Source organism: Achroia grisella, unplaced genomic scaffold (genome assembly GCF_030625045.1).
Source record: "Achroia grisella isolate CSIRO2021 unplaced genomic scaffold, CSIRO_AGI_Agris_v1 utg770, whole genome shotgun sequence".
Classification (NCBI taxonomy): domain Eukaryota; kingdom Metazoa; phylum Arthropoda; class Insecta; order Lepidoptera; family Pyralidae; genus Achroia; species Achroia grisella.
In genome coordinates, this window is record NW_026713016.1 from 1,918,293 (window position 1) to 1,932,598 (window position 14,306).

At 33.3% G+C, this 14,306-nt stretch overlaps 1 protein-coding gene across 11 annotated transcripts in view; it reads right to left on the reverse strand.

Moving 5' to 3' along the window:
• The window catches only part of LOC131850555 (tropomodulin-1), a 74,840-nt gene that overhangs the window by 32,517 nt on the left and 28,017 nt on the right, over positions 1-14,306 (reverse strand). For 4 of the 11 annotated variants that reach the window (XR_009357845.1, XM_059200831.1, XM_059200832.1 and 1 more), the window contains exon 1: positions 9,755-10,127. The exons of 1 other annotated variant lie outside the window; for it this stretch is intronic. Coding sequence is in view for 7 of the 10 variants with exons in the window: in XM_059200831.1 (XP_059056814.1) it covers positions 9,755-9,871 (117 nt within the window). In the remaining 3 variants the exon portion in view is untranslated. Of the gene's footprint in view, positions 1-9,754; positions 10,128-14,306 lie in introns of those variants that run through there. 6 more of the 11 variants (XR_009357847.1, XM_059200838.1, XM_059200836.1 and 3 more) reach the window with 3 other exon arrangements.

Consider the following 14,306-nt stretch of genomic DNA (forward strand, 5'->3'; position numbering starts at 1 on the left):
ACGACCGAGCCAGTCATGCCCCTAACACAAGCTTTGTTTGAGACTACATGACGCTGTGTGCATTGTCCTGAGCTATTATTATTATAAATATCATATCTACTTAGCTATAATCAGCTATATATTATAGTTTCTAGTGTACACATTTTATTAAATCCTAAACACAGAATTGTAAAAGCACAGGTAAAACCAATGATATATACAACAAGGTAAATGAACAACATGTAGATAGAGACAAAAATCTCAACTATAAACATTTAATATGGTGCGCAAAAATTAAATTCCATCATTACTAAATGACTATTCAGAGAAAAAAAATTACGATTTTGGTATACTTTTAGTAAATTTTTATTTGTCACCAATAAATTAGAAAATAGCTAAGTTCAATTAAAAACTACTAAATAAAATAAAAACTTGCAATAAAAGTCCATTAATTCTGATTATGAGTTTACGCTTGAATTTTGTTTATGAATCCAGCATGTAATATGTGAATCAGGGTTGCCAACCTTGAAATACTTATAGAAGAAATAAAAATCCAATAAAATTTCATACATTAGTTCAATTTGGCTCTCTAACCTCGTACATCATAGTATTTTGACCGATTTTCATAAGTCACAATCTCGTACAAACTTGTATTAAAGTAAAAATGATTTCTTTTTTTTTTGGGGAGTTTGGGCTTTTTTTTTGTGGATGATAATGGAATGGTGCACCCGCCTGCGCTAACGGTTTACGCTGGCGGGGCACCAGTGGAGGATGATAAGATGAGCATGAGGTCAGGTCAGTTAGCCCATCGCGACAAATTCACCAGGAATTTTCACCACGATGGTTTACAGAGGGAACCGCGTGGAGGTCGACCTGTCAAGGTACATTGCTAGGAATGGGGTTATCAATCCACATTCCTAACAGTCCCCTTCCCTCCGGGGAGTTTGGGCCAAGCACCGGACAGTAGTCCGGTGCTTGGACCTGTAGCACTGTGACCTACATAGATCGCCCTTTCTCAGTGTTCGCTAACTAGACCCGTCAGGGACAAGAATTAAAGGATATTCTTAGGAGCGATGAAGGGCATGTTTTACTAAAATCATAGGTTTCGTATTTGTACGAGGACCCTCTTATGGTGGCATCCCTGTTGTGAATGTTGATGTTGGTATGCAGATTTAGCTCAGGATTAGTGCCCATGACGTCCGCTTACTCAGATCTCGACGTCTTTACTTTCCGCGCAATAACATCTGTAGCACTTTGTTCCACTCACTTGTACCATTACTTCGTACGCAGTGGAAACATTGAGGTATTATTGTGAACCTACACAGTAATATCTACTATAGTCTGTTTTTTAATCCCGGAGACTAAATTGACAGGTGTAAATGTCAAGTTCAGTTTTTAAATAATGTTACCATCTATAGCAGGTTTGTACAGTACCTGCGATATCGATGTTGAATCGGAAATTTTTATTTTAACATACTGTTTAAAGCTTTACAAGCAAGCATGACGTTTCCGCAATAGATTTTCAAGATTTAAGTACATATTATTACTAGTGTTTCCATTACTGTCATTGTATTATGCAATACAAAAATACATTTTTGTATTTTGGTTTTCCGTACATATAATTTTTACAGAATTAAGCTACAAACTATCAATTTTTTTTCTTTCCAACAGCTAAATATTTATAAAATTAATTAATTATTTTATTGGCTTCTAATTCAGATACAATTATCGTATTGTCATAATTCTTAAAACAATTATTCTATTATTTTTATTTGTTATATAATTTATTTTATATAATTTGTGTTTCCTAAATATAACTTTGATCTTTGTTCTGTTTGCCACGATTTTTGTTATTTAGACTTAGAGTCTCTGAAAAGCTGTTATTGACTCTCTCTAGACATGTACTGTTGATTTAATGGATAATATTGGATTGTAAAGTCTTCTAATAAATAAATAGATATTATCTCCAACAGCTCTCACTATACTTCATACTCACTCGCTGTAGACATCGGATGCTGAGATGGAATGTCACTACTCGGGGTGTCTCTGATATCCCTATTTCCTGTTTTCCCCTTTATACTCATAGTCCCCTTTTTTACACCGAGAAATCCGACATTATTATTATATATCCGACATATGGGGGAGGCAGACAAATACTGCCTGTCTCCTACCGGCTAAAACACCATGATGTCCTCCACTCGCTACTACTAGCGCCAGGGTCGAAGCCGCACTCGCTAAGTGCATCCATAGTCCTGCATTAACTAAGACCAAGCGACTGAATTTGCCATAAAAACCGTAAGTTCTGGTGTAAATATATCTGTTGCCATTAACATGGAAAAAAAATAATCACGCATTCCTTAATTTTCCATTAAAACACTGCTTACATACAAACATGCGTTAAACGTGGATAAAAGATGAAAGCTCTTTTTTTGCTAACACTTCTTGTATTAGATAATTATTTATCACTTTGTCAGTATGGTGGAGTAATGATGCATTTAAAAATTTTCCACCTATGTATCAAATTTTATCCAGTAAACTTGTTTCGTAATATAATTGGCTACACAATATACGTAACATGGGGCTATATTTACATTGCGAAATTACTATATTGCTGCTAATTGATCAGACAACTCAGATCTCTTCTCTAGTATACCTTGGGCACATAATACCTCAATGTCTTGTAATGTTTGAACCTTGACCTTTATTCATTGACAAATATTAGAGCTAACCTATGTTCGTGAAGGCATACAATAAGAATAGTCGGTCGTATGATTCATGGTCTGTGGGACATGTTCTGACAGAATTCAGTTCGCATTCCACTGCATTCTGATCAAAACAAACGTAACGTTGACCTTTCCACTGCGAGTCATCGCACGAATAGTGCATTTTCATTTTACAAACTTGTTTTATATTTATAAACAGCATTGCTTTTATTTGATTTCCAAAAATGTACCTATCTCGATGAGACGGAGCACTGCGATCTATTTTAGATTCGGTTGCACGCGATTCAACAACGTTCTATTCGAATTGTTACTAGTTGAACGAATTTCAACTCTACTGTACTAAAATGAAGGCATTATATCATTTGTAGTAATTTATTTAAATTTGTTAATTTTCGAGATCTTTTGGCGGTTAATTTACGAGACACTCAGATTTATTTACATTGAAATCATTGTGAAGGTTCAAGAAAATTCTATTATCATGTTTTGTAGGTACTATACATAAATTAATGAATATTCAATACTAACTCTACAAGAAGCCGGAAAGTAATTCGTCTAATAAAAATGATGGCAAACAACTGTTTCTACCCACGCCTTGATATATTAGTAAACATCAAGATTTACACAAAAAATCTATACTAAATTATAAATATGAGTGTAGTATTAGTTTGGGTGCATATAAATACTACATAAGTATACATGATATTTCATTTATAGGTATTTTATTCCGATAAAATATACATGTATTGCAATTTATTTACTGGTGGTCCATCTATAGTCTAAATTCGACCATATTTCATTTAAATTAACATTATTAAGGTTCTATTGTCTGAGACTATACATATGAGTATACTTCTATGCATATACGTATCAAATACTCGTGAAATTTCATACTCCACCATCAGCGCAATTTTCATAAAAAGGGGTACAAAAGGTTTTGTGTCACTTATTAATATAATGATAATGCATAATAGATTCAAATTTAAGAGTTTATTAACTTAAAATATTTTTAGGACCGTTATTTTAAATGAGGTAGTCAGATACATTGACTGTCAACTTTGTGGTGAACGGAGTGACATGCCCACATTTCGCTATGTTATATCACAGATAACATAATATTACATAAATATTATCAAATGTAGGGGACTATCCTACCGTCGCAGCGGCGTCTCTCGGATTTACTTTGTTATTAGTGTTTCCATCACCGGGAAGAGAGTCAGAATTAATTTTACACTCACAACTCACAATTACTTTTATACGTTTTTAGTATATGCATGATATTTTGGTAATTATGAGATGTTCAATCCAATGTAGGGGACCAGCCTACCGCCATGGCGGTGTCTCTCGGATTTGATCAGTGTTTCCATCATCGCGGGAGAGGCAGAATTATAATTTACTCTCCAAGTTTTGCCTGATTGTGAACTATTAGCCAACGGTATTCAATAATAATTTTGAAAAAAAAGTCAAATAATCCAAAATATTTGGTGGCAGTTTTTTTTTAAAAAGTCAAATAATCCAAAATATTTGGTGGCAGTCTCGGAGAATTCAAATATAATTAGGTAACCGATGACCACATTTCGCGGGGCTTGGCTCGAATTTTGTTTGTCTGTCGAGCAATTAACAGTTTTTGCTCGGCTGTCAGCACATCAAGATCCACTACTGCGACGGCGCACATTGTCTGCCACCGCGGATTTCTCATCTCTCCTTTTAATTTAAAACATGTAATTAGGTACCAGCAAGGTACAATATCCACTACAGGGCATGCCCGTCAACGAAACCTGAGGTGTTCAAAAACACCACTGTGTTTGTACAAATCGTTTCGTTTGTGAATTGTATTTAGGATTTCTAAACGAAATTTGAATCTCACAATTTGCTATTAATTAAAAAAAAACGTATTATGAAATGATAAATATTAATGGCAACAACAGCTCTAAACAATCGTTTAGTATTAAATATTGCGCAAATTTAACCAAATTTGAATAAACGTATATGTAGGCATATAACTTGTAATGAATAGCTTACAGAGTGTTACATGTTTAAGAGACAAAAGTTTCAAAATGACTCTATGCAAACAGTTTCTTTGAAATATGTCATGTTAGAGTATAATTGCAGCGATACGAGGCTTGAATATAATGTAAATTGAATATTTTATACCATTTTGTTATTCAATCTGGTTTATAGACAAAGATTTCTAACCTCATTGTTATTGCAAATTGACAGATAACTTTGTAAGATTTATATGAATCTCAGTATGTAGCTACAATAACTTATTGTTGATTATCAATTGTCTTTATATAAATAAAACAATACTTAAGTTATAAAAATCATTAATGATATCTGTATTTTTTTTTGTAAGTTTGGTTATTGTAGTGGTATGTTTATTTCTTCGTTTGTAATAAATGAATTGAAATTATACTTGATCGGTTTCAATCATGCTTTCACCCATAGATGGTTACATTCTTAAAGGAGTAACGTAGGATATAATTTGCGCGAACAGCATGGCAGGATAGTGCAGTAAAGATTACTTTAGTAAAACTATTATTTTATACGGTAGAAAAATAAACTACCGTAGAACGTCCATAACGTAGTAATCACCTGCTTTGAATGTTGTTTCAGTGCTAATTTACATTTCGCAGTTTCATGACGGAGTCGTTGAACCCGTTGGTTAGAAATTCTTTACCAAACAATTGGTATGTATTTATTTTCAAACAAGTTATATGTAACATTATTAAAAATTGATATTTGGCACATTGCCCGTACTGAGTTCGATTACCGATCTATAGAATGTGAAAGTATAAAACAAAAGACGTTGTTTACTCTTAAAATTTGAAGTCTTTAAACCCACTTGTTAGTTAGGTCAGGTTTTGAATTAGGCCAACGATAAAACAAATGGATCTTCAATATATTATTGCGTTAAAGAAATATCAAATCGTATGGCCACAGAATGGCATCTTTTGTTGTAATTTTATCATAAAATGTAATCTACATAGAAAATACAAAAATCTACAAATGAGTACTAAAAAGATCTACAATCTACAACACTAAATTACCTAATAGATTATAACAAATAAAACAGAAAACGTATTTGTAATTTTTATCAAACAACTTACTATGAACTGAGCATAAAGTAATCAATGGCCATTGTTGCAATATATCTGTAGTATAATCTAAATTTGTTATTTCCTTAATGTACCTAACTAAAGAACTTCATCTTGTAATTATCTAGTCTTTAATGTTCTTAATATAAAACATATAAAAACACACATTTTAATTAGGTATCTATACAAACAACTCAAACAGTAAGTGTAAAAGTAACGAAATAAACAGTAAGTGTTAAATTGAAATTTCGTAATCGTATAAAGTATTAGACGAGATAGGCGTGTCTGAGGTAATGTCTGTCACGTTAGGGGACAGATATTAAGAAAAATAGAAAGAAGAATCTGGTATGAAATTTATTACAAATACAATGCCTTCAAATATAGTATCCTCAAGGGAATCTGTCTGAGAAATCTGGGAATCGGTTTTAAGAACGGCCACCATATACTCGCATTATTTTAACAAATATAGGTGTAAGCACATAAATTTTACTGATGAATGATATTTAAGTGTACTTACCTATATTATAGATATAGGTAAGTACACATAAATATGTATAAATATGTACTCAGGGTAATTCATATTTGAAACTGCTCTTACATTGTTGTGGCCATAGGAAACTCCTATACACCAATGTAGAGCAAGTCCATGAATCACGCTTAATACGTTTCAGTGTAATTCCACATTAAACACGGTTCAAATATGCTAGCTAAATAGAAAATGTTAAGTACATGAAAATGTTTTACTGCTCGTTGTCTGTCAACACCAATAAAGATTATAGTTTTATGACGGTAACTTATCATAGAATTTCTTGCGAAATTTCTTCGAAACTTTATTATTATTCCACGTAACTTCGTATTACTCTTATGAAATGAGTACATAATTGTGTATGACGTACTTTTTTTTTTCATTAATGCTAATGGAATGGTAACACAACTACGCTGGCGAGACACCAATGGAGGATGCTAAGATGTGTACTAATTGTAATAATCTGAAGTACCTAATTAAAATATAATGAATTACTCTTCATTTTATTATATAAAACACAGGCGACGGGGATTGCTATGGCTTAATGTAACCAAAGTTTTAATTTCCGTTATGACCAAGTAAACTGTATTTATAAAAAATCTATTTCAAATCTACTTTACTTTTAGACCTACTATTACAGACGCTTACGTAAGTTAAATCTACCATCACTTGAATTATAAGCCGGAACGAATTGATTAGTATCTTAATCTCTTTCAAATGAGTTTGATTAATTAATAAAAAAGTCTAAACATTCGGAAATCGTTGCTATTTTCGACAATTAATATATTGGTAGGTTGTAGAATATTATTGTTTATTAAAAAGAAGATAGCATGGTACCTTCTATTCGTATGAAATATACTAATTATTTACTGTTATATGTATGTTTGCTTATTAACATATATTATGTTTTCCTTACTCCTCATGTTATACTTGTTTATTTTCCATCACATGTTACTGTATCGTTTACTTGTAGAAAGATAAAAAACTTGTTCTAAAGTATTTCTTATCATTACATAGTATAAAACAAAGTCGCTTTCGAGGTCTGTCCCTATGTATGCTTAAATATTTAAAACTACGCAACGCATTTTGAAGCGGTTTTTTTAAATAGATAGAGTGATTTAAGAGGAAGTTTTATATATATAATACATGCACACCCATGCGAAGCCTGGTCGAGTAGGTAGTTTTATTATAAATCTATAAAATAAGTAAATATCTACTTAATTTATCTTTTCTTATCTCTTCTAGACCTATGCGTAATACACGTCGTTATTTTAAAACATTTTTTTCTACAATTTTATCACATGAACCCATTGTTTGAAAGCACAAAGGGCCGTTCACTTAACACTTCGTTACATAGCTTACTGGAGGAACTTTCTACGTGTCTGTATTGCAATTCTTATCCTATAACTATTGCGCTAAGGCAGTTTTTCTAAATACAAGCATTGGTTTTGATATAATGTTAATGCAATTACCTTTACACGACTTTGTATCACGCGTCGAAAATCACGACATTGTTTGCCCTACGTGATTTTGTTGTGAAATTGTTACGTATAAATAGTACCGCGTGAGAAATGTATTTATTAACACTGTTTAGTGGAACTTGAATAAAAGTCGAATCACGCTTTTATATAGCTGTGTAACGTTTTTAATGTGTACTTCATCTATGAGGAGTCTTGTTTTTCTTTATTTTCTGTCTGTTTGGGTGTATTTTAGTAAAAAAAAATTGTGTTCATTTTCAATATTGTCTTAGTCATAAACACCATGATATCTCAGAGATCTGCCTATAAAAATTATTAACGCGCTTGACATGTGCTTTTAATGTATGCTTAAGTGCTTAATATTTATGTACGTAACTGAAAACACATGTACAGGGCGATATTATTCACTACAATATCAGTACTCAGATATTTGTCTTGACTGATCGATACTGATCAATCAACGTACATTTATCGCAACGGTGAGAGTAGAAAAATAGTAAAAGACTAACCTAAAATCGACCAGTCAGGACAATTGTAATTCTAACATAAAATATTTTTTTATGTTTATGAATGACGAACAAGCTGACGACCCATTTTTTAAAGACATATGTATCTGTTAATATTTTGTACAATAAAGAAATAGAAACAAACAAACAAACAAACCCATCTGATGGTAAGTGGAAACCGTCGCTTATGTACGAAGACTCTTTACAATGTCTTGCTTGTTATTTTTTTAAACTGATGACTATTCAGTCGACGTTACTCCAGCCTAGTCGTTTAGGCTGTACGTTGATTAGTCAGGATAATAATATAAGTTTCAAATGATGGAACAATTATTTTAATGTTTGTTTCATTTTTGACAAATAATTTTGACTTTTTCTGTACAAGTTTAAATTAACTAACGAAATACTGTCATAGTGGAGTTCAGAGATAATCAAAAGGAATGAAAAACGTTTCCTGTAGATTTATCAATGTTTATTAAGACACTAGTCATTATTGTACTATTTAGAGATTCCACGACACAGTGGTTTTACATGGAGCGTAAAGTTGTATAAACACATCTAAGACAAGAAAAAATATTGTAAAACTTGAGCCAAGTGTGAGAAAAACGTGTAACAGTCGCAAATTTTATCAAATACATAATGTAGTCCACTATCCTACAATCAATAATGCAAAGACTGTAATTAAATGAAATCGTTAAGTACCTGGAAAATCGTCATTTCTAATTAATATTGTCAATAGTTAAGATACGCAGTTGATATATATAATTAATATTCGATTTCATATATATAGATATATATGTAATAAAAAAGCATTGTGATCCTTCATATACAGGTTTTCTAGAACAAGGTATTAATATGCGTAAAATAAAGCATCTACTTTAGTATCTATTTCTTAACCAATTATATCAATTTTTCACGAACACTTTACACTAATTACTGGACAGTGAATGTTTGTTGTCGAATGATTTAATAAAAAAGAAAGTTGTTTAAAGATCAAAAGTAATGCTCAACTGTCGCATTAAATTGTGTATCCATGTGATTTTTAGTTGATCCCAACTATTTTTACGCTTGTGAAGCAGTGCGTCAGTTGATATATAGAAGAGTTGACAGATAGCGATTGTGAAGACGCTTTCGCCTTCACCTTGGTTGAAGCACTGTTTAATATCACGACGGTTCCCATAGACAGCGCTTCTGACACCCGGACAAGATTCCAAAATAAACAACATCAAAATGACACACCACACCGGAGCGTATTTGTCGTTATTTATTTTTTCAATAAATTACTGGATAAAAATAACAAATATTTATTTTGGATATATCTAGAAGTGTTGTAGATTTTATTTACCTATCAATCAAATGCTTTGATCTGGTATCCTAGCTGCACTGAACCAAATAGAACATCATTCACCTTTCTAATGCGTCAAGAATACTTAAATGTAAAAAATCTTACGGATGGGTATCGTGTCTTTGTAGTGGTCGTGGTAACGGTCTCCACTGTTTCCACCGTTTCCACCACATCGTCGTCCTCGCCTGGCTTGTCGTCCCATGGTCCATAGAACTCCGTCATCTCTGCCGTCAAATCCTTTTCCACCCACAGCACTGGCCTCGCAAAGGCTTTTCACACACATTCACTGCACTGATTCTCTTCACAACCCTTCAGCGATAGCAATTATCACACAGGTTGTGCAAAACCTTTTCAGATATGAACGTCGTGGTGTCCTTTAATCGCATCAAATCTTTAGCCCATGACCACCTAACTGCACTAAGCAAGGGGTATTTGGCAATAGCAACGTTGGTAGCGTCTAAGAGACCGCTGCGCTGTGTACACGGCCAGAGTTGATCTTGTTTAAAATCCTACTGGAAAACTGAAATAACTGCGGCGAACAAAAAGCACCAGCCAAAACATTTCACGTGCGGGATTATTATTAGTTGGACGATCTAGCCGAAAGAGCTAAGTGTCGCTGCGACCTTTTGCTCAAATAATCCACATTGATACTGTTGCTTCCTGAATGTTATTCCTTCATTCTTATTTATCGTGGCGAACCTGAGCGTTTTTGCAAATTTATTGCGACGTAAATGGCTTCTAAACGTCACATATGCGCGTTTTGTTAAAATATAATCAACTGTTTAATTGTCTCGACAAATAGCATTGTTTTGTACTGAGCTTTTGTTTACCTGTATGTACGTTTTCATTAGGATACGTCAAATCATCGCATCCAGACAACCAGCTATATTAACAAAATCAACTACACATCAACTTTTTATGATATGAAATCAATGACAACTATTTTAAACGCAATAAAATATTTTCTAGAAACGATATTTAAATATGTGTTTTAATATTTCAAACATGACGAACGAATGTGCATGTAATTACACTTTTTATTTTGCGTGGGTCAAATGAAATTTATGATATTAAATAATTTATATGTGTACTTTTTTGTTAGTTACTGCTAACTGGAGTTCTAGAAGAATTTTTACTTTTAACTCATCAAATCAAGAATATATGACCAGGATAAATATAATTTGGAAATGTACAAAGATACTGGTCGTGTACAGTTATAAATTGGTGCAATATCCTGCCATAGCCTAAAGGGACACATTTTTTATAATCCATAGATTTTACATCATTCTATCAGTTCTAAATCAGAATTTATAAACTGTTTATCATATTAGAATATGTTTTATTATGTAAATAGAAAGATGTATTTACAGAATTACAGATATCTAATGTGGTACAACCACAAAAGACTATAAGTTCTCTGGGACAAAATATACTATTTAATAGTAATGTTGTATATATATTTGAAATTTGTTGTTATACATACAATATCTCTTTAACCTGTAACATATATATAATAAATATAGTATCCATTGAATTGATTAGTAATATAGTCTGATTGATTAAAAAATATCAATGTATGTATAATAACACAAAAAATCAAGAGTCGATTCAGAAAAGGGACTTGATCATCTATTACAACAATATATCTAATTTACAAATGTATAATATTTATGTATATTTAAGAATAATTCCATATATTCAGACCTTAATTACAAATGAATAACCGTGGACAACTAACATGGCGCCATCAATTCCCAAATTAGAGCTTGTACTATGGGTACTTTATAACTTAAATACATTTTTATATAAATACTTAGAACAACATCCAAACTATTACAAAGAGCATTACATGGGACTCGAACCCGCGACCACTAAAATCATCAAAATAATAGCAGTGACATAACCACAGTACGAGTATATGAGTAGCATAGGCATTAGGTCAATAATTACCCAAGGTAGAATTTGTAAGTCGTCTGCGTGAGTACCTCATCCTCAGTATTTCAGTCACCAAGCAGCTTGCTTTGGAACCTAAATTTCGATTGTAGGGTAACATTGAAAGAGGTATGACATCTTGATCCTCAGGAATGGCAACCCATTGGTGGCGTCGCGTGCATTACATGATATCGTGAGGTTAGGTCAAGTGTCTAGGCTATGGTTACCTCTCACCATCAGGTGGGCCGTTTCAATATTGTTTGCTAGTCCAATTTCAATAATAATTATTAAAAGTTTCCATGGAATTCAGTGTTGTATGTTGCCATCCAGAGGCGTTGTCGGCGTAGGCGCTGACAGCTCCTCCACTTAATATAAATACGCGGCTTTAACAACCCGCGATAAATCCGTACCACGCCTCGGGATTACCCATCGACTAGCTATTTTAACGGCTTATTGATAGAGTCCCCAATCGAATGCAATCACATCGTCAAGATAACGAGTTCCTGATCCGGTGCACGAAAGAGCAAAATTGCATCTACTATCTGAGCAGTAAAGTTGATTATCCCTCATTAAAGTTTATGGGTCATCTGCCATAATTTTAGTGATTTTTCATGATCAAGTAGGTAATTGGCAAGTAGAACGGAGAATCGTGCATGTAGCAGTTGTAGATAATCTTGTGTAGCATTTGCTATTGACCGTTGTAAAAGTTTATTATTATTGTGACCTTTTATACTTAAGTTCTCCTGGATAACTTTACTATAATGCTATATACTATATACTAATAGTATTATGCCTTCATGAGTTCCAAGACCTCAAGGACATTAGACCCAAGAGCTCTTGGATATCAACTCAAAGATCCTAATGGGTCGAATATTGACGATAGAGCCTTGTATATGACGTTGTGCCTCTAAATGCATAACAAAAGCCCACCATAAAAACATATTGTAGAATGCAAATCGGGCAGATTAGTACACCAGTAACGATTTACCGAGAAGATACGTACCCCGAAATCGCAAGTCACATCAATTGGCAAATATCGAAGTCGAGGTGAATATAAAACTTGACATACCAATATTTCGATGGGTATATTTTAATCTGGCACTACAGAGGGCGAGCTTATCACTTTTTCTCGAATTAACTTATGGATCCGCGGTCCACCACGGTCCACGGTCCACTCACGGGCCTAAGTCGGAGTATTACACAAAGCCACTACGCTATCATTTATTTAAAAAAATACAGTTAAGAAATGAAAGTATGGGAAAGTATCCCATATAAGTATCCAGTAATAACCCATGTTATACCTTTAAATAGCTTATTATACTTCAATCCGACAACTTCTGACAATGAATACTTACGTAGTACATGGTCCATGGTCAATTTTGTCAGTTCTTCCCAACTCTATGCATGGATGACGTGTCCAAGGCGACTTACCTGCAATCAACAATCCAAATTACACAAACCACAAGGAAACGCACAAATGTTTTGAATCAGAAATAGAATTATGACGGAGATTAATATAGCAAAGGAAGTTTGTTCCTGTATTTCGTGGTGTCATTCATCTCACTCAAATGATGTGTAGGTCGCTTTGTTTAGGATTACATTATTATTTTGAAGTATAAAAATACAATATTTATAAATTAGAAATATATAGTAGTCTGAAAAATTAAAATTAATTATTATTTTTCTGAATTCCATTTATATATATATATATATTTCTCAACATATTGTATTATTTTATTTCATTCTGCTACTAGCATGTGTACCACAAATAATTAGTGCGGAAACCTAACCACAGCTACCGGAAGTATTACGATCTGCCCAATAATGGCCAAATCGCAACCGTTATTGCTATATTTTGGATACATTACGAGATGTTTAAATACAAATTCGAATCGACAGTAACCCTAGCCTCACCTGAGAGGGGCGACGTGACCGTGACCCCCTATTTCCGCGCCACTAAAAATACCGACATCCATCTGTACATCCGCGGTTTTTGCATGGCATTATGCAATGCGCGCACGCAATGAGCTTTTGTTTACAACTAGACTAGATGAATATTTACAATGCATTTCTCGTCTCGATTCGATGAGCATATAAAACTGTATACGAGCTGTAGTCGATCGCATTTCCATAACCAATAACCATGTTTTGCATAATAAATATTGTTTTAAACCTTTTTATTGTCTTTTTTACATAATTGAACACATTAGGCAACGGGATATGTACTGTTATTCTTAGTCAATCTGGGACCAGTAGGTATGTTCATTTTTATATACTAACTAGCTGCCCCGCGAACTTTGTTCCGCCTCCTCCTTTATTTAATAAAATAATAGGTCTAAGGTTTTTGAAGTTTAGTTACGCTATAAATTTCTGAAGGCACTCTGTTTGACAGATACCACAGGTATTCTACGTATACACATACTATTTACCATGCAATTTCTTCATTTTCTCGCCACTTAAATCTTTCTTGAAGTTCTACATATATTTCAAAACCAAAATTACCCGTTCTCGAGTTTTAGCGAGACCAATTCATTTTATTCCTGTATATAACATTGTTATTGCAAATGGACGTAGTAAGTATGTGATGGAAATTGCTAACCAACTGCCTATATAAGAGTTCATGATCACTACAACGAATATAATTTCTATTATATTTTTATATATTGACGGCCCCGATGGTGTAGCGGTTTAGCACACTGCCTTACTTCCGATTGTTAACGGGGTC